The 25675-nt window shown below is 32.7% G+C and overlaps 3 protein-coding genes across 12 annotated transcripts in view; 1 reads left to right on the forward strand and 2 right to left on the reverse strand.

Annotated features, from left to right (window-relative positions):
* The window catches only part of LOC143253572 (golgin subfamily A member 7-like), a 44723-nt gene extending 38213 nt beyond the window's left edge, over positions 1–6510 (reverse strand). For 6 of the 8 annotated variants that reach the window (XR_013029706.1, XR_013029704.1, XR_013029702.1 and 3 more), the window contains exon 1: positions 6312–6412. Coding sequence is in view for 3 of the 8 variants with exons in the window: in XM_076507649.1 (XP_076363764.1) it covers positions 6312–6341 (30 nt within the window). In the remaining 5 variants the exon portion in view is untranslated. Of the gene's footprint in view, positions 1–6303 lie in introns of all 8 variants that reach the window. The other 2 variants (XM_076507650.1, XM_076507651.1) reach the window with 2 other exon arrangements.
* A 2833-nt stretch (positions 6511–9343) lies between these two features.
* LOC143253578 (ubiquitin domain-containing protein 2) lies at positions 9344–18716 on the forward strand. Of its 2 annotated transcripts, none has more exons than XM_076507660.1 (3): positions 9344–9669; positions 10980–11216; positions 14736–18716. In XM_076507660.1, exons 1-3 carry the CDS (start codon positions 9585–9587, stop codon positions 15131–15133), a joined length of 720 nt encoding a protein of 239 aa, XP_076363775.1. In that variant the 5' UTR covers positions 9344–9584; the 3' UTR covers positions 15134–18716. The 2 variants fall into 2 exon arrangements, with proteins under 2 accessions (XP_076363775.1, XP_076363776.1); XM_076507661.1 differs by having other exon boundaries at positions 9359–9669; positions 14766–18716.
* A 589-nt stretch (positions 18717–19305) lies between these two features.
* On the reverse strand, positions 19306–25391 carry LOC143253576 (uncharacterized). Of its 2 annotated transcripts, XM_076507654.1 has the most exons (3): positions 25231–25391; positions 22468–23490; positions 19306–22413 (listed from the first exon to the last, which is right to left on the reverse strand). In XM_076507654.1, the coding sequence occupies exons 1-3, from the start codon at positions 25346–25348 to the stop codon at positions 22244–22246; spliced, it is 1311 nt and encodes a 436-aa protein (XP_076363769.1). In that variant the 5' UTR covers positions 25349–25391; the 3' UTR covers positions 19306–22243. The 2 variants fall into 2 exon arrangements, with proteins under 2 accessions (XP_076363769.1, XP_076363768.1); XM_076507653.1 differs by having other exon boundaries at positions 19306–23490.
* Positions 25392–25675: the final 284 nt, after the last annotated feature.

The following is a 25675-nucleotide window of genomic DNA, read 5'->3' on the forward strand; positions in this document are numbered from 1 at the left end:
CATTCTAAAGCCACTAATAATCACTCTTACGTAAAAATATTAAACAGAAGATTTTCACCCAGAAAATTTAGAATTTTATTAGATCACAAATATATTTCCAATAATACTACTACTCACACTGCAGCTATTACTTGACTGCTGGGGTTTCCTTTCCTCATCTCAGTATTAGTCTAACACTTTCTTGCTTGCTCTAATCTTTTATTTGACATGTAACTGCTCTTTGCAATATCTGTCTCATGACACTCTCTACCTACATCAATGCAACCTCAACCTCAGTACTATATACAAGCACCTAGTTCAGATAATGTTATCACCTTTCCTGACTCTTAGTGGAGAGGAGAGAGAAAGTGATTGTAAGTATTATTAGAAATATATTTTTGATTTAAGAAACTTCCAAAACTCTCCTCATACTACAGCTAGAATCCCACACTGATACAGTAGAAGGACCAGGGAGGGCATTATCCATACAGAATGCATATACACAGAGCAGATTTGTGCTAATAAAAGATAAGCACCCTAGTGGGAACTGCACAACATCCAGAATAAGTATATTCTTCACCTAAAAACTAAATCATGCATTATGGGTGTAATTTGACATAATCTATCATCACCATGGACCATGTGAGTGGATTCCAACCTGTAACTGGAAAATGATGCATTCCAAGCCACCAGAATAATAACAAGAAAGTAGGCAACACCAAAGTGGACAAACCCACTCCTCAAGAAAGACAACATCCCCAACTCAGAATGAGAGGATCCTGTATGCCTTACCCAACCTGAGAAAATGAAACTCATCTGGTCTGTAATTACAAACATTCATCTTTAATCCATAATCATGTGGGCAAGTGGAAGGACTCCCTAGCTCCCCTAGTAGTATATGGGGTGAAGGATAATTCTCAATGACAAGTCCTGATGAACAATGCTCTGTAAACAGTGCAGCAAGTGAGCCAAATTCCTAAAATTTTTAAAGGCAAAGAAATCCTGATTTTTTTTTAACCCAACGATCAGCAGGAATGAGCAATATTCACTTATGCTTTACTCATAATAGTCCATGAGTGGTGGTCCAGTATGGTACATCAGTACTAGCAAGTCTGCCTCCTGGTGGTCTTATGGGACACCTCACTTCCACAGAGCTTGTGTAACCTATATAAAAGTATGTTACATTAGTGGTTGCTGGTACATATTTGGTTTGGTAAAAATATACCAAACTAGGCAACACTTGCCACAGTGGAAAGGAAACAAGAGATGAGATTAGTTGTGAATATACTTACTCCTCTTTATAACCTAGCAGATGTGGTTAATACAGCCACAGGAGGTAGTCAAAAACCCTTAAAGGAAGATACTGCCAGATCATTCAAACAATGAGACAAAAGTATTGTGGGAGGTCTACAAAGCAGCCTGCACAATGTCCTCCAATGAGTAATTCAACTAGACCGATAACAGCATAGAGATATAAAGAATCTGATGAAATGTGACTTGCAAAAGTCTCCTTACATCCAAAGAGAGCCCAGAATAAGCAATACACATCAATTATCATACCCACCCAGTCAAAATAACTGGGATTAATCCTGGGAATCTAAACAGTCCCATTAAATGAAAAGCCATTGTCTAGCACCTCTAAAATCTTTAATGCAGGTAACATGACACTTGAAGATCCTCACTGGACACAACAAATTATCAGGATCCAATCCATCATAGAGGTGAGAAATGGTGGTCAGATAAATCAGTGAGAAGGATTTATACCCTTTCATGGCTGCCACTGTCTTGGCTAAAAGGGACCTGTCTGGATTTACAAGGATGTAAGTAGAATAATGAAGTGTCCTGTGCATGTGGAGTGCAAACAGCGACATCCACAAGCCAGCAATAATACAAAAAAAGGAAAAGATGGTACATATTACACAAAGCTAAGAGGTCAAACAGATATTGAGAAAGAGCATGTAATACCGCCTCTATATCCCAGTTAGATAAATGGCTGGCAACCACTGAAAACTCAAAGAATTTCCATCTCTAAGTATTTAAAAGTAGTTGATAAGACTGCCTTACATAGTATGATGTGGAAAGTGAGAAACCCTTGTCAAAGAGCTAGATCAAAAATGGAGCTACTATTGGCACCTCTGAACAAAATGGGTTCAACTTATTCGTGATACACCGTTGTCAACTGTGTCATTTCTGTTGATAAATGTCCATTGTGGGATGACAGAGAAACTTGAACTTCAGGATGGATAGGTATAAAATGTTGGATTATGACTAATTCCATGGAGATGGCCAAAGAGAAAGTGGAAGAGGTGGGCATTCATTAAGATACCAAAAATGTAAAAACCAGGGTTGAATCAGCCAATATGATGCTACCAACAGAAAGCAACAAGGCATTGAACAAATTATTGCTATAACTCTGGATAACAGACAAATCAGTGGATAGGCATACAAGTGCAATCCAGTTCAGTCCTGATTCAATGGATGTATTGCAAATGCCAAAAGGTGAGGTATCAAAGACAAAAAATCCACTACTTGAGTCTTCCAATGAGTAACAAATGCATTGATCCTTGGTACCTTGAACTGAGAGCATATTCAATGGAAAACTCCTCACTAACACATCCATTCTGTTGTGAAAATCTTACTGAATCAAGACAACTGATCCATTACCAACCAGGATGATAAAATGAAGTAGGCCCAAAATAAAAGATCTAAACTTTGAAAATAGAGACCTGGACCAAGTTCTTCTTGACAGTTAGTGTAAGACACCACTATAAAGTTGTTACAGTGAAGCATAACAGCTTTATACCTCATTAATTCCAGAGCTCGACATATTACTCTCTGATCAGCAAGAAGTTCTAAAGCCTTGATGTGTAGGAAAGCATCATCATTCACCCACAAGTCCTGGAATTCTTGACCACTGAGACATGCACCCCATCCCTGAAGTGAAGCATTTGTGAAAAGAATCTCTGGATGAGGTGGCAGCAGACAAACACCTATTACAGTACTGTTCATATTTAACCACCACTCGATATAGAAGATTGTTCTTGTAAAAGGAAACTGAAATCCAGTGGATTGCTGTTCACAATCAACTGACCATGTAGAGAACAATGAAGAATCTCATATGTGCTCAACAAAAAGAAATGAGAGATTTGAATGATGCCCACATCCCAAAAGAGAAAGATTCATCTATACAGTGGGAGAAGACGACATAAGAATCAGAATACCACAGTCATTGCCATCACTGATGCAATCTGACCTAACAGAGGAATCTCATGTATAAGGGCAAAATCTGTTGTGGTCAGGGATGGAACAACGACTTCATGTAGAAGTTAAAGAAGATTGAGAAGCCAACAGTGACAGGAATGAATGCAGACAGGTGACATCAACCCTAGATTCAAAAGACTCAGGAATGCCCACAAAAATTAATGGTCAAAGTAAGGAGGCCTCATGTAACTCGTGGAGGGCAGCAGTAGGTAAACAAATGCCCTTCAATAATGCAACTCTAACAAACAAATGCCAACAGGATATCAGTCAAGAGACTAAAGGAAGTGTGAAAGCTGACAAATGGGCCAAGGTGAATGCAAACAATGATTCTAACTTTTCATTAAATTGATGTGTAAATCACTAAGAGGCTTTTGACAAAAAAAGTTAGGGATTATAAATATCTCAGCCTAGGACTATACCATAGACATGTACAGTCAATCTAAACCCAGTAACATTCACTCTTACCTAGAACTACACAATAGATATACAGTCAATCTAAACCCACTGGCTATTTGCTATTACATTGGACTATATAGTGTAAACATTTAAAGATAATCTAAACTCACACTTACATCCTTGTGCAAATTAATTGAAATAAGATGGAAAATTATGATTTTTCAATTTTTTGATTTTATTTCTAAGAATCCAAAAGTTACTCACAAATCAATACATGATATGACCACCTTTATTTTTCAGATCATTAATCCGCTTTGGCATCGAGTCCATGAGTTGATTGCAATCTTTACAGATTATTGGATTGCGGTACCACACCTCAATTATGTCCTCAGTTAGCTTATTTTTCATAGTACAGTCTTTTTCCCAAATTGCCCAAAGATTTTCAATAGGATTTAAGTCCGGAGAGTTTCCAGGCCAGTCCAAGCACCTTTATTCGCATTGTAATCATAAAATTCTTCACAAGTTTCGATGTGTGGCACAGAGCCAGATCTTGCTGAAAAATGCCAGATCCATCTGGAAATCTCTTTTTCAATTCTGGAACAACTCTTCTCTCCAAAACTTCGATGTACTGTGGTCCTCGAATCACACCTTCTATGATATGCAAGCCTCCAATGCCATAGTAACTGAAAAAGCCCCAAAACATCTTCTTCAAGGGATGTTTTACGAACTGATTGATGTGAGATTCTCGAAGTATCTCACCTGGAGATCTGCAAACATGCAGACTTCTTCAACCCTGTATGAAGAAATGAGTCTCTTCACTGAATAACACCTTCCTCCATTGTTCTTGCATCCAGTTCTTGTATTTCAAACCCCACTAATACCGTTTTTTTCTTCACTGAGTTGGTAAGAAGTTTTTTGCCCTTCTAACGCAATTTCGAATGACGTAATATTCCTCAAAATCGCGTTATATATCCAGAAAATAGATCAACCGAACTGCAAAATGTAGCTAATGACACAGTCTGTGTGAAAAAATGACTATTAAAGGAAATCAGCAGGTCCAGCGAGCCTACACTGGCTGCCATGGTAAAAATATTGTAAAATGACCATTTGTTTCAATTAATTTGCATAAGGGTGTAATCTTAGCTATGACTACACAGTAGATATGTATAGTCAATCTAAACCCATTAATATTCACTATTACATAAGACTACACAGCAGACATGTAGAGTCAATACAAGTCCACTCACACTAACTTAAACCTAAGACTATACAATAGACATGTAAATCAATATAAGCTCACTAACACTAACTTAAAACATACTATACAACAGACATGAACAATCAATATAAACCCACTAACATTAACTTAAATCTAAGACTATACATTAGACATGTACACTTAATATAAGCCCACTAATGCTAACTTAAACTTGAGACTATACAAATAGACACGTATATTTAATATAAGCCCACTAACACTAACTTTAACTTGAGAATATACAATATACATGTACAATTAATATAAGCCCACTAAAAGTAACTTAAACCTATGACTATAAATAGACAAGTACAGTCGATATAAGCCCACTAACTTGAACCTAAGACTATACAAGACATGTACAGTCAATATAAGCCCACTAAAGCTAACTTAAACCTTAGACTATATATTAGACATGTACAATTAATATAAGCCCACTAACAATATCTTTAATCTAAGACTATATAATAGACATGTACAGTCAATATAAGTCCACTAATCCTAACTTAAACCTGAGACCATATAAGACATGTACAGTGAACTGACACATTAAATGCTATTCCTGAACTTTTCTGATGTTTCTGTATTCCTCATACTATACAGTTCGATGTTTGAATGCACAGGCATATTTTACCCACCTTTTTTCACTGTTTTAAAGACTCTGTCATAGAGCAATAAACAGATACTTTGGCTTTATTTATGTCTATACTTAAAACAGTATTAACTTAAGCCTGATTACCATCTGCATATCCCAGAAAGTGAAAACACTCCTTTATTACATAACTGTAAGGAAGTTTTGATTTTTCCCATGATGACTACTTCCATACTTTCTTTCAAATATCATATTATTTCAAACATTTCTCATCATTTTTGGTAGTCCTGCCTTCCTAATGCCATAAGCACATGCTCAGTCTGCCAACTGGGTAATTCAGGACTGCCTGTATCAGATCAATGCCAATGGAAACAGTCAAATTAATACTAATACTGTGAACCACAAATCAGAAACCTACACCTCTGTTAATATAACTCTATTAGTATTAATCTCATTAGTTTTTACTAATAATTAAAGAATATTCCTTAAACTTGACGTAGCTCATGCAGAACTTACAAGTTAGTGCTAACATATACATCATAAACTTGTAAACAACATGTCTTGTAAGTTATATTTAAAATAATCATTTACACTAAATAAGCATAAAAAAAAAGATAATCCACTTCTTAACTCTTTTGAAACTGAACTAATTCTTCTTATTATAAAATAAACTTTATTATATGGGAATTTCTTCTTAAAATAAGTTTAAAATAATAAATGTCACTATCATTAAGCATTGAGTTTACATATTACAATTTTGGCATCGCTACTTGTATGACTACCATTCTAAATTAGTAGTATTTGATGATAAATTAACCATATGACCATTTTCAGCTCTTCCGTTCCATAAATCATTAAAGATTTATCACGTCTCGTACCTGTCCAGACGCCATCTTCTTCTGCTCACATCAGGGTAAACAAAATGATTGCAGCGCTTCCTCAAAGCTCAATGTCATTAATCGTATGTTAGAGTTGTTTGCTCTCTAACTGTTAGCAAAGCAGTGAAAATATTTATCACTGATATAAAAAACCATAAGAAAACATCCTTGACATTTGATATTTACAAGCACCAAAAATAAAGCCAATGAAACAGTAAACCACGTTACAATGTGAAATCCAGTAAAATATTGAGACAAAAATAATTCAGCAGAATCATTAAGACGTTCATTACCAAATAATCTTGTTACATTACTACAGTATAAAATTAGACTTTGTAATTAATGCCTTTCATGAGAAAAGTCACAAAATGTATTAGAATTTAAAATTACTTTAGCTTAAAGCGCTTCCAAATTTAATGTAGCTGAAAAATATACTTGGATTAAAACCTTAATATATATTATTTTGTTTTGTTTTACCTAGAGCGCGCATAACATATCAAACAATCACGTTTATACTATGGCATATTACGGTCTAACTAAATTAATTTAAAAGCGTGGGAATAGGTTAGAAAAATTATAAGCAATTCTATATTTATTGCGAAATAGTGCCAGTTTCGTGAATAACCGAGTCTAAGAAATAAAGAGACTAATGCACAAAATTAATAGTCTTTAATGATTCTCAAACAAAGTGTACTAGCTGTTGTTACACTGAACTATCGCTTTTCTTAGATCTTCCTTAAAACCGCTTTCTCTTTAAAACTATGTACTAGAATGTTCATATTCAACCTTCCTTACTTTGCAAAAAATACCATATTTACCAAGGGCAACTAGCGCTAATGCGACTGGTCATTCTCATGTGAACATAAGTGAGGCTGTAACTTTAAGGTATTACCTAAACAACCATTGAGAAATATTGCTGTTGACATCTTGTTGGCCAGGCATGGCCAAGCATGTAAAGGCGTGCGACTCGTAATCTGAGAGTCGCGGGTTCGCATCCCCGTTGCGCCAAACATGCTCTCCCTTTCAGCCGTGGGGGCATTATAATATGCGGTCAATTCCACTATTTGTTGGTAAAAAAGTAGCCCAAGGGTTGGCGGTGGGTAGTGATGACTAGCTGTCTTCCCTCTAGTCTTACACTGCTAAATTAGGGACGGCTAGCACAGATAGCCCTCGAGTAGCTTTGTGCGAAATTCAAAAACAAACAAACAGATATCTTGTTACAATGTATTGTATTGTTTTGGAATAAATATTGTAATATTTGTGTAGCAGGTAAATTTTTCAAATGTTAGAGGGTGTTAACACATTCCTCGACCATTTGAAAAATTTACCTGCTACACGTGTTTTTCTTATAGTAAAGCCACATAGGGCTATCTGCTCAGCCCACCGAGGGAAATCGAACCCCTGATTTTAGCGTTGTAAATCCGGAGACATACCGCTGTACTAGCGGGGGACACCTGCTACACAAATATTACAATATTTATTCCAAAACAATACAATACGTAATCACACTTGTCAAAAATACCCTTCAAAAAGGAGCAATAACGCACAATAATCTTTTAACAATGAAAATCACAGAATACCTATAGCCTTGAGCCATTTAATTGTTAAGCTGCATACAATACAAAAATAAATATTTTAACGCAAATGATAAATTCTCCAACGCATTCAGATGATACTCTTCATAAATATACATTATATAACAAAATCATAGCTACTTAGCATAAACAGTGTTTAAAATCTAAATATAAAAATAACAATGCAAACTTGAGAGAAATACATAGAAACAACTTATTTTAACATAGAAATTATTCACGAAAGAATACATCTTCCAACAGTAAAGAGACAAATATAATGTTATTTTATTTGTTGGCTGATTGTTAATAATAAATCTACAAGGGTATCGAAGTACGATTTTAGTATTATATGCCCTAGGTGTATTTGGTTTTCATATAAAAAAAACCACATCGAGTCGTCTGCTGTGTCCACTGTCGGGGATCAAACCCCTGATTTTAGCATTGCAAATCCATAAACTTGTCGCATTTCCACCATTAAGCCAACGATGATCGTTAATACATTTATGTACAATATCCGACTTTTAAAAAATAATTCAAATTATGCTTTCCTTGCTCACAAATAAAAATAGAATTGTCTTTGCATAACGATATGTTTTATTTAGATATATCCATTTGAAAATGGATCGGCGAGCTTATGATACAACTAATAAAAACTGGAAACGTTAATATAGGATTATTCTCTGTTGGCAGCTCCACTATTTTACTATATGAACATTTAGAAAAACGTCACATTTTATGTCCTTTCTCTAGTGTAATACAAACCAACTATCTTATAACACCTTTTTTATCATGTTATATGAGCCCATTAACACTATATAGTTAACATTTTAATATATTCTTCATAAATTTGATAAAATAAGTGCAGCCCAAGAGGCGTTCTCTCTCTAGTCTACAAATTCTTTATAAGAGACGGCAAATGAAGCTAACTTTAAATAACTTTGCATGAGCATTCGAAAATAAATTATCTGGACAGCAACAGAGGGAATTTGTAATAAAGAACAGGTAAAATGACTACATTATGAAATGGACTTAAAAACAGGAGTAAACAACAACAGAAATAAGAAACTAAAAAATAAGATCTTAAGAGAAACTCTTAAATACTTCTTTGAAGGCTATTTAAAGTAAGTTTTAGTTACTAGAGATAAAGTGTTTAATAATTTAAGTCAAATAATATAGATGCACATAAGAATACTATAATATTTATTTCTGGGCTGGATATCAGGTAAAAGTGTATAAGAATAACAATCTATTCATAATATTTTAGTTAAAATGTTAGAATTTGATGTCTCACATGATGGGTTTTCTCTGTCCTAAACGAAGAAGTGAAATAAAATTAATTTCAATATATGTTCTTGTGTAATTTTCTACCCTCGGTATGTTGGTGAATTTTCAAATGATAAAGTAATTTTTTCAACAGAGGGTGCAGCGCAATGACGTCACTAACCAGCTGTGAAAGGGTTGCTCATACTAATAATAATGGCTTGTTAGGCCTTAACCTCAATTTTAGATAATAAATATCTAAAAAAAACAGGAGATAAGAATAGAGTTATAACGTCTATATTTTTAAGTAAATTTATATATTTTGTTCTCCTATGGTAATTCATATGTTTTCTATGATGTTTCTTTATTGTGGTTAAGAAGAAATAATGGGGGGCTGTTTGGGTTCGCAACTGGGATCTCGACCTTCTTCGGGCATTGGGTCTTCTGATGTTACAAGCTTTCAGCAAACAGGTAGGCGTAGTCTTAATTAACGACCTTTTTAAAACATGTTTCTCTAGCAACACAATTTTAAGGATTTAAAAAAATAAATACCACTAATTCAGTGAAATCCAATATATCATTGTATTGTTTTATAATTATTATTAATACTTTGGTTTCATTTTTGAAAGTTTTTAGGTTCAATATAAAATTACAATCAATCTATATTCAGCCTCTTTCTTTTAAGTTTATAATTCTTAACTGGTCTGTTATAGTCGTTGAGATTGTACAGAATTCTATAATGAATGTTTGCCATTGAAATCTTTTTATATTTTAAAAAGTTTGAAACTTGCTGTTAAAGAACCAATGGCAAAAGTATAAATAAGTATTTACTGCCCCCATTACGCTCACCAAACATAGCCCTTTATTCTCCTGAAGAAGAACAGTCAACTATTTAAAAGTGCTCTAGTCTTGGGTTTAGTTTGAAAACATATTTATTGTTGTAGTAAAAGTAACATGGATTGTTTTAAAATCTGATGACTGTATTTTCTTTTTAATCAGTTTGATTATTGCTGTAGTAGTAACACAGTATAAAACAAAACTATAAGATAATTTTTATCAAAGAGATACTTGAGCAACAATAATAGTTAATAGGTTTTGATTGCACTGGTTATTTTTTGTTGTTGCTGACTTTTCATACAACTAGGAAGCTTGTATGAAAGTACATGATTGTTTCTACATTTTATCAGAAATATTACAAATATTCAACAAATAAGGTAATACTTTAAGAGTCAAGTGTGAGAAATGCAATTAACTCATAGGCCATTTTAAGAGCTTCACATTTCCTAACTCCTGGACTAATATACGATGTCATGAAAAATTCAGCTATAAAGTTTATAATAATTAGTGTGTTAAAAGCTGTAATAAAATGTTCTATGGACTTTTAAGACCTCTAAAGTCTTGAAACCCTGTAAAATATGTCCAGTTTGTGAAAACCATATCAAGTATGCTTTTACTTGCAATGGTCAAATTTTAATGACTTTAATGTGAAGATTCAAGTACAAAAATAGTGAAATTTCAAACAAGAATTCAACTTGCTTTCATGGAGGATAGAAAATCCACCATTTCTCTTACTTTCCAGTGTAATTTAACATAAAACTAATTTTTAGGCTAAGTTGTTTTGCTTTATTTTATTTTGTTCCACAGATATAAGTTGAACCAGACAATAATTTACCAATTAAATTTATAAAATGTCTGATAATGATTTATTAATGAAATATAAAATGTGAAAAAGACCAGAATTACAGAAAAATAAAATAAATTGTAATCAAGGTATTTTATAGTTTCTATAGGGAAAAATCAGCCTTTGAAGCAAGAAAAACTTAAATGGAAGAGCGATGTACCCTTGACAGACGGACAGCTTCGAAGTAAGAGAGATGAATTTTGGGATACCGCTCCAGCATTTGAAGGGCGAAAAGAAATCTGGGATGCTCTAAAAGCTGCAGCCTATGCTGCAGAAACAAATGATTTTACTTTGGCCCAAGCTATTATCGATGGTGCCAGCATTTCACTTCCTAATGGTAAGTTTCACTGTAGTAGACACACAGTACAAGCCATTATTTAATGGTAAGTAAAGCAGTTATCAATGGTGCTATCTTTTTCTTACTAATGATAAGTTTCATTAGTTGTATTTTAGCCAAGACATGGCACAAGCCATTATTGATGGTGCCATCATTTCTCTTCCTAATAGTAACTTTCACAGACCACTTGTATGAGATATAACAGTCTATATATATATATAATAATAATAATCTCCATCCCTTTCTCATTTTTAGCTGTTACTCTGAAGTTTAATCCACCTTGTGTTTAATAATCAAAGTTTGTTTTCTGTTCTCTTACCAATTGAAGAAGATGAAATGGTAAAACATCAATATTCTGATTAAGAGTTGGATTTGTAGCTTAATGTAAAAATATTTTAGTATTCATAAGTATAGTTTTTCCTGGCATTGGAGAATGACATCAGAAAACACTGAAAATAGGTGCATCATCATTTGTGTACAGTGGTTGGTAATTCTACCATTGTTGTAGGTTTAGAATTAAAATGTTGAGAAACCCACATCAAGTAGATTTACAGTAAAGATTGTTGATATGAGTATTGAAATATTTTATTTAAAACAAACTAAATAACAATATTTTGACCTGTTTAGAACATCATGAGGTAAAGAACATTTTATTGAAGCAGTTGGTTTAATATACTGTTAATTGCAAATTGGGCACATTAATTCATATTCCACTAGTGAGATATCCAATAGATATTGTTTATAAAGTTAAGAATCTTTTTAACTTAGACTGTTTTAAAGACACATTAGAATTGAATTTGTGGATATAGCTGTTTTATAATCTTCTTGGTGGGTATGTAGGATAAGACTCAACTAATAGTTTCCTTCAGAACATATAATGCAAAAAAGATGGGCTATTGAATTTTTCAGTTTTGTTGTGAATTACTCTATTTAGAAATGACAATAGAAAAAAATTGTTCCTAGAACCTCTTGTCATTAAACTAAGAAAATTATCTCTCAATGAGATGATGAGTGCTCTGTTATTACACTTTCAGTTAAAAAATAAAACAGAACTTAAATCATTATTCTAGAATAAAAGGGGAGAATTCAAACACATTTTTCAGCTTTGAGAAATGTTACTAAGGCAAATGTTTTAATTACATAATTGAATTTAGAATTCAAGCTCATTGGTAACTGTGATAAAACAAAAGTAATACTGTCATTCTTAATCCAAGTGAAATTTCATATTCAAGTATACTCTGCCTGATAAAAATTAACATTTGTAAAATTAATTTAGCTCAGACTTCAGTGTGTAACATCACTAAGTACAAAGTTATGAAAATAGTATCAAAATTATTGAAGTAGTTGTTAATGCAAAAACTATGTAGAAAATAAATTACAGTTTTTATAAACCATTATTATAAAAATGGAAGTCATGTGCACACCAATACCTTGAAATTTAACCTTTAATATTATGAAATACATACTATAAGGGAATGAGATATTTAGTATTTGTATAGAACTTTTCATTTCTTTGTTTTAGATGTGCTCTCTGTAAACCTAACATCACTTTTAAATGTACAGAGTAGTATAGTGCAATCCAAATAATTTATTTGGGTTTTAGTGTAGAAACAAGTACAACAGACAAACCACACACACACACCAGTTGACAAACAGCCTTGTCTAACACAAACTGCCAACTAAACAAGTAAGAATAAAAAAAATGTAAAATATAAGAATACATAGTGAAATAATCAAACATTTGTACATGGAAGTAAACATTTTACAGTGGTATTACATAAAAACTTAAATACAAAACACAAGGCAAGCCTTTAAATAGAGAAATACACTTCCATGAAATGTAAAAAGAAAAACATCAGAAACATATAATAGAAAGAGAAATATCATTACTGACTGTGTGAATTAAACCAAACAGAAATAGAATGAATTACAATAAGAGTTGTATCAAAACTTATACATTATTGAAGAAGAAAAAAAAAACATTCAAATAATCAGAATTATGTAAATGTCTTGTGAAATAAATTCTTAAGCTAAATAATGCGAAACTATAGAATATAACATAAACAATCATGAACGATTAGTGACTCGTAAATTAAAAAAAGTAAATATATATAAATGTTCTTTGCTGTAGTAAATGTTAGTTCCTTTACTAGAGTACATTAAATTTTGCTGTTTATTTATAGGCATGGAAATGTACTTTAATGTCTTTACTTATTATGCTTGTCTGGTTGCTAAGCAAGTAGATAAAAAGTGGATTACAAATCTGTATTCCATGATACCAAGGTGAGTAAATTCTAGGAAGACAATAATTTTGTCATGCTTTTCAAAGTATTTTTGGGTTAATTTTCAGTAGTAATTTCTTAGTGTTTGCTGTCATTCAAGGAAGGTGTTTTTCTCTTATCATAACTAACATATTTAGATTAAACATTTTTATAATCTAAAAGATAGAAACCTTTTTGATCTCTTCACTGGTAAGGTAGATTATGATGTTTAAATAATACAGGTAGTGTATATTCAAGTAATTAATGCTTTTTCTTAAGTTGAGTTATGGCATAAGATTAAGTAACTAGTTTCCAAATTAGGTCTTTAACCTTTTAAAACAACGATGTTGAAAGATTGGGTCAAATGAGTTATACGTAAATAAAGTTACACTGTTGAATTTAACCATTCTTTCTATTGTCATACTGGTATTAAACTCTAATTTTTTAACAAGATTGATTCATAAGTCATGAATTTTACTCCAACTCTCCTTAAGTGCTAAATACCAGTATGTGTTCACTTCAGGAAGGATTACTGGCTATTTGCTACTGACCTTAGTAATACTGACACTCTTTCTGACTCTCAACAAGTTTCTTTTGTGTTTATCTGTTAGTCAATCACTTCACTAAGAATTGGCCAGTTGTTGTTGTGTAGTTTTTTGGCATTTGTCTTCTGAAAGGCTAGCTGTTCAGCTCATTAGGAATTGGCCAATTGTATTTATTTTCTTGGTCGTTTTACAAGAGGATAGCCATTTGCTTCACTAGACTGATTGGTTATGATTGTTTTATGACGTAAAATAAAATATTGTAACTCCTTGAGGCCTTGATTACTGTCTCACTTATTTCTAATGAGAATTGAAGGTTTTGTTATATATACAAAACCAAACCAACATATATGAAAATTGATGGAATTTTATGATTTGTAATAGCAGCTCAAACTATTATTAAGCTTATAGTTGTGTGTCTCATACATTTCAGTTGCTATAAATACTTTAGATCTTTTCATATATATATTTTGACCCTACACTTCTCACAAGCTAAGTAAGCAGAACAGGATTACCTGTAAATAAAGATATTAAATTACTTCACACTTGTTAAAACATTTCTCTGAATGCAATGGAAAAGTAAAGAAATTAAAATTTTCAGCTGTATTCAGAGGAATATTTTAACAAGTTTGAACTAATGGTTGAAAGTGAAAATTCATTTAAAACTGTGTTATTTGCATGAAGATATCTTTCTTTTAAAGGTTTGTATTTTACAGGTACTCTAATGGATTGTTATGATGAACTAGGAAACAGATACCAGCTACCTGTCTACTGTCTGAGTGCTCCTATTAACCTCATTGAAGATAATTCGGAGGTCGACACCCCTTCTCCTGATAGTGAGACCTCTAATGGTGGGGGAGAAGAAATTGTAGTAAAAATAAGACTTTCTACAACTGGTAAAGATACTAAAATGCCTGTACAGACCAGAGAAACAGTCATGAATGCCAAGAGACGTCTTCAGGCATTAGAGTCCATTGAACCTTTCAGGCAACGATGGTTTTTTGGGGGCCGTCTTCTAAGTGACAAAATGAAAATTGAAGAAATAAAACTTCAAGCTGGCTACGTTGTACAAGTTATAGTATCACCTGGTGATTCAGCACTTGTTGGTAACTAGCACGAAATTAAATCTGTGATCGTTGTAATCCTAATTGTAACCAGGGCAACGTTATTAGTGCTCACACATAGTCAATTTTAGGGGGAAAAATATTATGTGCATTATGCTTTACTTTTAGTTTTTTTTCTAAAAACACTATGTAAAACAGGAAAACCTAAAACTATGTGAAATAGTTTTGCTGACTCAAGCAGGGAATCTTCCCATTTTGCTAAAAAATGCTTCACAAAGCTCGTGTACAGTGTATATTGTATATTTTGTATCTAAAAGTTATATCTAGTTTTCATTTGAGTTTATAGATCAAATCACATTTGATTGTATTTCACATTTACAAACTTAGTATCAAAAAGAGATAGGCTTCTAGTACCAGTGTGTTTTCATTTTACAATTTAGAAATAGCTCTTTTTTTGTTTCTGTGTAACATTATAAGAAACATTTCTGTGTGGAGAAATTAAATTCTCATAGCTCTGAAGTAAGGTTCATTGTTTGCAACTGAGCCAATGTTTCACAAATCCTTTTTAAGCCAAGTTTGTACATCTTAGGTACAATGAAATGATCAGTATTCTACAATTTCACTCAGAATATTTGATAAATAGTTTTAAAGTAGCATTCGGTCGATCAATTATAATCAGAGGAAATCTTTGTCATCCTTTGTTCTTAGTCAGTTTCTTTGAATAAAATGTGATAAAAATTGGTTTCACTAAGATTGTTTTGAAGCTACTTTCACTGAATCAATTTTATGTCTTTAATTGCAAAGAATAATGTAAGTTATAGAGACTTAAATCCTTGAAATGTGAGGTCCTTTTATTTACTTGTAGAAGTGAGTTCTATGTGCACACGTAGTGATTACAATCTGAAAATACAACACTGAAGTGAGTGTTGAGGAAATGTTAACACTTGTTATAAAAACATGTAACACCCACAAACATTTTTCTTCAAACTGCAATACTTTTGAAATATATCAATTTGAATAATATTAAAGTAGGTTAGCTTTATAATAACTAAAAGGAAAAAATATAGCAGTTTATAGTAATGCAGTAGATGATTTTAAATCTTGAAACAATGCTCTTGGAGGTTTTATAATTCTTTACATAAAAAAAGTTGCTGAATGTGGAAATATAGATTAACCATGCTAAATTAGAAAGTGTAATATGGAGGTTTACAGATATGTATGTTTGGTAAAATGTAGGGAAGAGAAAATCACCTTGCCTGTGCCTTTGGAGGGTGTGACAAGGATTAACCTTCATTATATTTAATTAATTAACCCATTGTTTAAAATTCTATTTGCTTTTAATAACAGATAATTATATATTGTACTTAAGACTGAGCTTTTTTTACATTTTTGTCCTATTGAATGTATAAACTATCCAAAGAAAAGGTTAACACCATTTATGTTTTTGTGTGCCATTGCTTACATGTGTAACATATAAAATGTGTGCATGTTGTAAAAACGTTTGTGTACCCTTTGCATTCAATAATGTTCTTAGCATTATTTTTAGCTGATTGTTTTAAACAATATAATCTCAGTTAGGTGTACATATGTATGTTAAACAAGTATGTGTCTATTTGACATAATGTATGTAGTTTGTGCTTGTCTAATCTTAATTTTCTTTTATAAGAAAGTAAACATATAACGTTTTGAAATGAAAGAAAAAAGGTTCTGTTTCATAATTCTTATAGTATGCTGAAATGAGAGACATAAATATAAGGTTTGACTTTGTTAGTAGATTTCAGTGAAAGATTATGAGAAACACTAAGAATTATGCTAAGTAAAACACAACTTGTATCTAAATTCTATCCTATAGTTTTAAAATGAATAAAGGAAATCAAAGAGTTTCTCAGCATTAAAGACGTCAAATTTCATAGATAAAAGTTTTTAGATTATGTAGACATCTGTGGAGATGTAGTTGCTTGGATAAGGTTAACAATTTCAAAAATCTATAGTTTTTAGGTAGGAGTCAAATAATATTTGACTCGTGAAATATTAGTTTTTTTATAGTGGACATGCAGAAGTTAAAATTGTTTTTGTAAAGAAACTGAAAATTTGATTTAGTTTTTTCAAATTAAATGCATGTGAAACATTGAGGTATATATTGGATTTAGTTTGAAAGTGTATTGTTTTTTACACTGTAAACTACAATACATGTATTTCAGTTTGTTAACTGAATTTTAAAAATGTTTTGCATGCCCCAAACCATTTGAGGTATACTACAGTAAGCTATGTTCATTATTTTATGTTTCATAGTGGTTTTTCAGAGGAACATTGATAGTACAAATTATTCAGATTACATCATTGGTTCTTTAAAATAATTATAAAAGGATTGCTTCATATCAGTACATTATATTTGTGTCTCATGAAAAGAAAAAGTTAAATAGATATAATTGTTAACAATAATTTCAAGGGTAAAACTGAAAAGCAACATCTTTCATATACTACAAGTACAATTTCTGTTCCCACAAAATCAGAGGGCATGTTCAGAAAACTGTTGTTTGAAGTGTACTGTTGAATGCAGCAATAATTTTATGAACAGAAATGATTTCATATAGATTCTTTAAAGACATGCTTGACTGACACTTAAACTGCTCATTTAACTGCAAACAGTCATTGCCCATTTAGTCAGTAATAAAACACTGAATGCCTCTTTAATTAAGTGCATTACTTTATATCAGATAATAAACATTTTAATAAAAGAACAAATTACAGTTTTTGAAGTAAAGTAATCAAAGATTTCAATCTGGGATTCAAGTTTTACAACATTCTGTGACTCTCAAAAAGTGTCTTTAATAATCTTTATTCCAGAAGATATAGGTTGTTACTGTAAAAGTTGTATATGTCTGGACCACTTAAATAAAATGAAAACATTATTTTGTACATTTATAGTACATATCTCAAATTTAATTCACAGCTACTAGGAAACTAATTTAGAGTAACTGAATGTTTTACGGTTTGCTAACAGTGAGAATATTTGTCTGATTATTGGAGTAAGAATAGTGCATTAAAGTAGCTATATTCATTACTGGATTAATGGTTAGTTTTGAACTGTATAGGTAACTTGCTTTGGTCAGAAGCGATAATATTCCCTCATGTTTTTTAGGTTAGTTTTTCAAACCTTTTTAAGTGGTTGTTACAGATATCTATTTCTCATATAACTATTTTTTTATGTAACTTGTCAGATATATGAAATGAAAAGTTGTATTTTAGCAAACATAAGGTATTTATCTGTTATCAAAAACTCAGTTATAAGCTTTTCTTTATTTTAAAGAAATATTTCTTAAAAATAAAATGTGATAACTTGCAGGATATAATTTTAATATGTTTGCCATGCCACAGAATAGAGGTTAGTCAACACTAACATTTCGTGCCATAGTGTCAAACTTGAAGTATGAGAGAAGAATTGGTGGATGAATTTACCCATTATGTTAAGTCCATCATTGAACATTCTGGAGTGGGAAATGGTTGTGTCAGTTGTCATAGTTTGGCTCTTGTCTTGTTATAATCATCATTTTGCTACATTGTCTTGTATATATACTGAAGTTTTAGTGAATAAAACAGAGTCAATCATCTCTTGTTTTATGCACTGCAAAATTATGGATTTCTTATTTTTGTAAAGCTGCTTGACTCCTTTTCCTTAGTTAGTTATGTAATAGTGTCCTTAGGGATTTTCATAATTATATAAACACTGTCAAGGTTGTCTTAATAAGAACAAACCCATAAATCAGATGTATTTACATCATCTTCCATGTTGTATACAACAACACTTTAATATTATTTCTGGACCTTCTTAGTTGGTTGCTCTACACTAACTGTAGGCTCAAGGAATATGTTTCTCTGACAGTTGATATAAAAAGAGAGAAATGTTATATGAAAGTGTTTACCTTTTCAGTGACATTTCTTATACTTCTCATTTTTATCAAACAGTAATAAATAGCTAATATCTTATTCCATAGATATTGTAATTTGATTTTCTGTATATTTCATTCTTTAAACTGTACAAGTGATTTTGATCAAATTGTTACATTTGTATAAACTGTAGAGAAATTTATTTTATCAAGTTTCTAGTTTTATTCACAACAGAGAACAAATCTAGAAGGGATGGATGGGAGGTTTAAGTGGCCTGGTGATTAAGCCAGTGGACTGACTCTAGCCTTTTGTTTGTCAAGAGGGTTAAACTCAGTAACAATTGTCACTAAAACTTTTATTTTTAATTTAATTCAAAAGTCTGGTGGGCTGGTGATTGTACAACTGCTGTTCTGGCCAGTCCACCACTGAAATACAGTAAAAATGTTATTATTAAATAAATATTTGGACATTATATTCACATTTCTGATATATATAATGGTTTAAATATAAATTGTATAAAGAACAATATTTCCAGTTATTTATTCCTCCATTAATATTCAGCTGTATTTTAATATAAAGGAACATTTAATAAGGTAATTGCAGTATTCATGCATTTGGTGAAAAGAAATAATCTTTGCAGAAGTGTTAAAAGACTATAAATCATCTTAGTAATTGAATTATAGCAGAATTTGATTCACAAATAAACAGTAAAATAAGCCATCATTACACAAGTCCAGAAGAAGTCATTAATGCATTTTCTCTACAAATTGATCATCCAAAGTAGATGGAGTGTAAAGTTAAAAAGTAGTAAACTATCAGTGGAAAACTGAAGTAAACTACACAGCCTATTCTAAAGATGGATTATTCATACTTCTAATTTTGTTAGAACTTTAGTAATATACACATAAACCTAATCAGCAAAGGAGTACAGAAATTAATTTAGTCAATGGCCTATGACAACTACTTCAACAACATAGCCAAATATTTTGAAAGTGCTGTGTCAGGTTGCCATTACCTCTATCCAGTGGTGGGATTCAGGGGGTTCGCAGGGGTTAGCGCGAACCCGTTCTTAAAAATTTTTTAGCTTAGCGAACCCGTTGATGGCTTCAATTATACCGTCGAATTGTTGATGTCGTGGAAACATCTCCTTGAGAGAACCCCTTCTTAAAATTTTTGAATCCCACCACTGCCTCTATCACATTATGGTTGTTGTGCAAGTCTTTTCTACCTCCTTGTATTGATTTGTAGATTTTCCAGAATTTTTGTTCATGCAATGTCCAAATTTTATGTTGGTCAAGAAGATCATTACGTTTTCTTTGCTTTAGCTTCTATTGTTATGTGTTATTCACCTAGAGTAGTACTTTTTTTATTCTTGTGGTGAAGATAGTTTTAGTGTCACTTATGGGATGTGAAACTAGACATACTATCTGCTGGAAGTCAGATAATTTTTTAAAGGTAAATTACTTTATGTTGTATTTCATTGAAGAATGACTAGTTATGTAAGTAGCACTCATTGCTCTGACTTAGTGTTAATGATTTAAGTAACTAACATCAGAATTATTGAGTCTGGAATGTGATACTGAGAGATACAATTCAGAATTAGAGATGTTAGAAGTAGCTCTCCAGTAAAGACCTCTGTCCTTTCTAGTAATTTAGGTAACCATTTTTCACTGTTTATTCTTTATTTATCATGACCTCAGCAGTTAGACAACACAGAACTGTTTTACAGTAAATCTCTTGTTGAATCTCCTGTTATTAAGTTGACCTGTCTCATCACTCTCAGGAGAAATCACTTTTACCAGAAAATACATTGTTTTATGTTAGGTTACTGTTTACAGCTGTTGTAAACCCACAAAATTGGGCAGGTATTTCAGAGTAAACATCCAATGTGTGTTTAGTGTCTTTCTGTCTCTCAAGATAGGGGCTTGCATCAGTAGTTCTAAGATTACCAGATACTCATGTAAGGAAAGAAACACCTCACTAATTGAGAACCTGAAAATGAGCCAATTATTGTTACACATTAAGAGTTTTTTTTAGAAGAAAATACCTTGGCAACAGTATATATTCTGATGTGTGCATTGCTCTTGATGTGCTATTTACAATTCTAGTGACTATTTTGCATGCTGAGAGGAGTTTTCAAAATTATAATTAATTAAAACTTATCTGAGATTGTTCATGTTTCAAGAGCATCACAGACTTGCTTCTTATTTGAAACGAATGTTACAAAGAGGTTGAATTTCCAGTAACATATTCAAAACAATTGTCAAAAGAGTGCAAAGGCAAGAAATATAAGTTACGAAGACCAATTTACCATATTCATGCCAAAGGTATATATATATATATATTGATTTGTCTGTAATTGTTACAAGATGGGCTACATGCACTGTGCCCACCATGAGTACTAAAACTAAGTTTTTAGCATTATACATCTTGTGCCATTGGAGGAAGAAGCCAACAATTGCCAAACATTTACTTTAGGAGATAGATGTTCCTGTAACTTTACATTTTACGTTCATTAGTAATATTTCTAAAACAAGATGTATTCTACTGCTGTGTAGTGTAGGTCCAACATCAACAGAAACCTATTTTAACATAGGATATTTTTTATTCTAGTGTTATTTGTCTATCGTGTGGGTGTGATACCGATTGGTTTAGTTGTTCAGAAACATCAAACTTTCCCCTAAGTCTCTGTTGTATCACCGAGAACTAAAATATCTTGTAATAGTTTAAACAACAGTATATTTAAAGTGATAAATATGCCTATAAATATGTTGTTTTATTCATAAAAGATTAGCCTGTGTTACTGAAAATGTCATTTGGGATGTAAAATGTTCCATTTAAGGTAACCTTTTCAATATTACAATTTTAATCAAAATTTACTAACTTAGTTTTAGTAAATATTAAACTCTAATATATCCAAGTCATAAAAGTTTGTTCACATAGTCCTTTGCAGTCGAAGTATTTCATATGTTAATACTATTATCAAATCTAAACCTAAATGTATAAAATTTGGCATCTTCTTTGTTTTCAACTTAGTGTCAGAATTTGAATTTCATATTAATTGTTATTTTCTAGTCAGTATGGTTGTAGTGACAGTATGTGTTCATGATTTTTGTTCCATGTGGTATGTATCTTAAGTTGTATTTTTGGTTACTTCTAATATATATGTATAGCACTGGTAATAAATTTTGGTCTATGTCATGATGGGTATTTTCTGATCATTATGGTCCTATTGGTGAAACCTGTATTTTATTTTGGTTATTATACTGTGTTCAGTATGGTCCAGGTGGTAAAATCTTTGGTCTGTATTGATTGATATTTCCTGGTCGGTATGGCCCAGGTGGTAAAATTTGTGGTCTGTGTTGATGGATATTTCCTTGTTGGTGCAGTCCTAGTGGTAACATTTGTCGTTTGTTTCTGTGGTTCCTTCCTGGTCTATAAGGTCCTGGTGGCAGAATTTGTCGTTTGTTTCTGTGGTTCCTTCCTGGTCTATAAGGTCCTGGTGGCAGAATTTGTCGTTTGTTTCTGTGGTTCCTTCCTGGTCTATAAGGTCCTGGTGGCAGAATTTGTGGTTTGTCTTGGTGGTTGTTTCCTGGTCGGTATGGGCCTGGTGGCAGAATCTGTGGTTTGTCTTGGTGGTTGTTTCCTGGTCTATGCGGTCCTGGTGGCAGAATCTGTGGTTTGTCTTGGTGGTTGTTTCCTGGTCTATATGGTCCTGGTGGCAGAATCTGTGGTTTGTCTTGGTGGTTATTTCCTGGTCGGTATGGGCCTGGTGGCAGAATCTGTGGTTTGTCTTGGTGGTTATTTCCTGGTCGGTATGGGCCAGGTGGCAGAATCTGTGGTTTGTCTTGGTGGTTGTTTCCTGGTCTATACGGTCCTGGTGGCAGAATCTGTGGTTTGTCTTGGTGGTTATTTCCTGGTCGGTATGGGCCTGGTGGCAGAATCTGTGGTTTGTCTTGGTGGTTATTTCCTGGTCGGTATGGGCCAGGTGGCAGAATCTGTGGTTTGTCTTGGTGGTTGTTTCCTGGTCTATACGGTCCTGGTGGCAGAATCTGTGGTTTGTCTTGGTGGTTGTTTCCTGGTCTATACGGTCCTGGTGGCAGAATCTGTGGTTTGTCTTGGTGGTTGTTTCCTGGTCTATACGGTCCTGGTGGCAGAATCTGTGGTTTGTCTTGGTGGTTGTTTCCTGGTCTATACGGTCCTGGTGGCAGAATCTGTGGTTTGTCTTGATGGTTGTTTCCTGGTCTATACGGTCCTGGTGGCAGAATCTGTGGTTTGTCTTGGTGGTTGTTTCCTGGTCTATACGGTCCTGGTGGTACTATCTGTGGTTTGTCTTGATGGTTATTTCCTGGTCTATACGGTCCTGGTGGTACTATCTGTTGTTTGTCTTGATGGTTATTTCCTGGTCTATATGGTCTTGGTGGTGAAATTTGACGATTCTGCCCATTGTCTCGTATCCCTCTCGATCTATTACGACGACGTAAATTAGGAAATGTTGAGGGGTTTGTTTCCTGGCAATCTGAAATTGAACAAAATAACTTAAAATTAAAACATACCAAAATAATTTCAAGTTTGACAAGAATTTCATGCAGAAATAAAATACTAGGTAAATAATTTAATTATCAAATTAACTAGGATAGCCTTAAGCTATCTGTTCCTGGTTTAGTTGAGCGGAAATCTAAAAAGCTACGCATGATGAATTAAGTCATGTGATTTTGTTATTCTAATAAGTTGCACATTTTCCCGGCACGTACCAATTAATTTACGTTAGAACTGTGCGAGCAGGCTCGCTCTTTCATCCGTGGGGGTGTTATAATGTTCGGATGATTCCACCATTCATTGGTTAAGAGTAGTTCCAGAGTTGTTGATGGTACTTACCCTCTATCGCTTGAAATTAAGAATGTCTCACAGAGTTAGTTTTGCACAAAATTGAAAAAAAAAAAAAGCAATACAACAACTCAAACAAATCGAAATGTTTATAACAAAAAACATGTCCCCAAGGGCAGTTTTCACGAAGCAACTAATCTAAACACAGTGTGAGCCAGATACTTTACGGAGTATATTAATATATATATATTCAGTTTTGAAAATGTTGGAATATGAATAGGTATTATTATATAGTAAAAATAAGCTTAGTGTGTTTGTATTACGCTACAGAAATGCATCAAATGTAGCGTATTTTCTAAATTTTGTTTATAGGAAAATGGTGGCACCACTAACAGAGAAAATCCTGAGATAAATTCCTCAGTTTTAATTAGTTACTTCTAACCTCGCCCATCAATTTGCACATGGATATATAAAGTGTATTTATAAACAGAGCGTTCCGTTTTTATTTGTCACCAAGAATTTGAATTGTAAACAGATATAATATACAAATCTGTTACTAAAATTCACTATCTTCTGATCATTCAGGTTTATTTAAGTGGCATTTGACCGTCACACTTACAACACACCCAAAGTACCAGCGCATTTTTGTTTGCTTCTGTGACATGACCCACAGATTTACAGACTGGTAAGCTAATCGCTGTGCCAGATTCGGACAGTTTATTTTTACGTCTGAAATTTCGTTTAGATACTTCCCTACAAGATAAATCATAAATACCACAGTATATATCTATTGAAATCCTTTTCAAATTCATAACACTTTTCGAGTATTCGTAGTTCCATAACAATTGCTCGTTACTACTTACATTACAAGAGTATATTATAACATAAAGTTACGTATCAGTGTCTTTATAGGTCATAAAGTCGTGTATTTTAAGTGTATGACGTCACTTTCAACTCTTAAGATGTAACAGCACTTTGTATCTGTGTTTCTACCACCAAATCTAAGACCATTCAACAAATTTCAACAATAAAATCTATTTATTTTGATAATTAGTTCAACAATCTTGTGTGCTTAAGCGAATAAAAAAACTATTTTTCAATGAATCGTAATTTTCCAGAAGTGTGTGACCTAAACTCTCAGTGTTTATCACTTAAAAATAAAACTTCTAATAAAGGTACGCAAACCATCTCAGTGTAAACATATTGTTTGAAACTAATAAATAAAACTTCCAATAAAAATACGCAAACCATCTCGGTGTAAACATATTGTTTAAAACTGATTAATAAAACGTCAAATAACATTAAGGAAAAACGTTTTTTTCTAGGTTTAATCGAGGCTTTCCTTTCTAAATCGTAACAAGTAATTAAACAATTAATACACTACATTTAAAAGAATTAACTCAACAGAAACGGTTTCATGTGAAACTCTTACCAGTTGTTCCAGGGATACATCGCTTTCCTATTGCTGATGAGGTTTTAATGTTACTTGCTGTTACTGAGACGAGAAACAGTACGACAGCCGTTGTTCTTAAGATGGTCTCAACCTTCATGATTCAATCTGTCCTCTAATCAGCGTGATCAGGATCTACCTTTATATGGAAACTTTCCTAAAACATCCACCTCATATGATAATACTACATGTCTAGTGTATTTGCTAATTACGTAAGTTTGGCTTTCATCTTGTAAAACTCTCAGATGTTTGTTAACTAACATTATTCACATATCTTAAGTTTTCCTTGTTTGTGAAACTTTCAGGTTGAACACGCACTAACCTTTCGTCAATAAAACGCGCCTCCTCTTGTTGAGTGGAAGAGTTACTTCACCTTAAAACCACTGTTTTTCAGTGAACATTTCTTGGAAACTAAGCGATGATAAAT

This window comes from Tachypleus tridentatus, chromosome 6 (assembly GCF_004210375.1).
Source record: "Tachypleus tridentatus isolate NWPU-2018 chromosome 6, ASM421037v1, whole genome shotgun sequence".
NCBI lineage: Eukaryota > Metazoa > Arthropoda > Merostomata > Xiphosura > Limulidae > Tachypleus > Tachypleus tridentatus.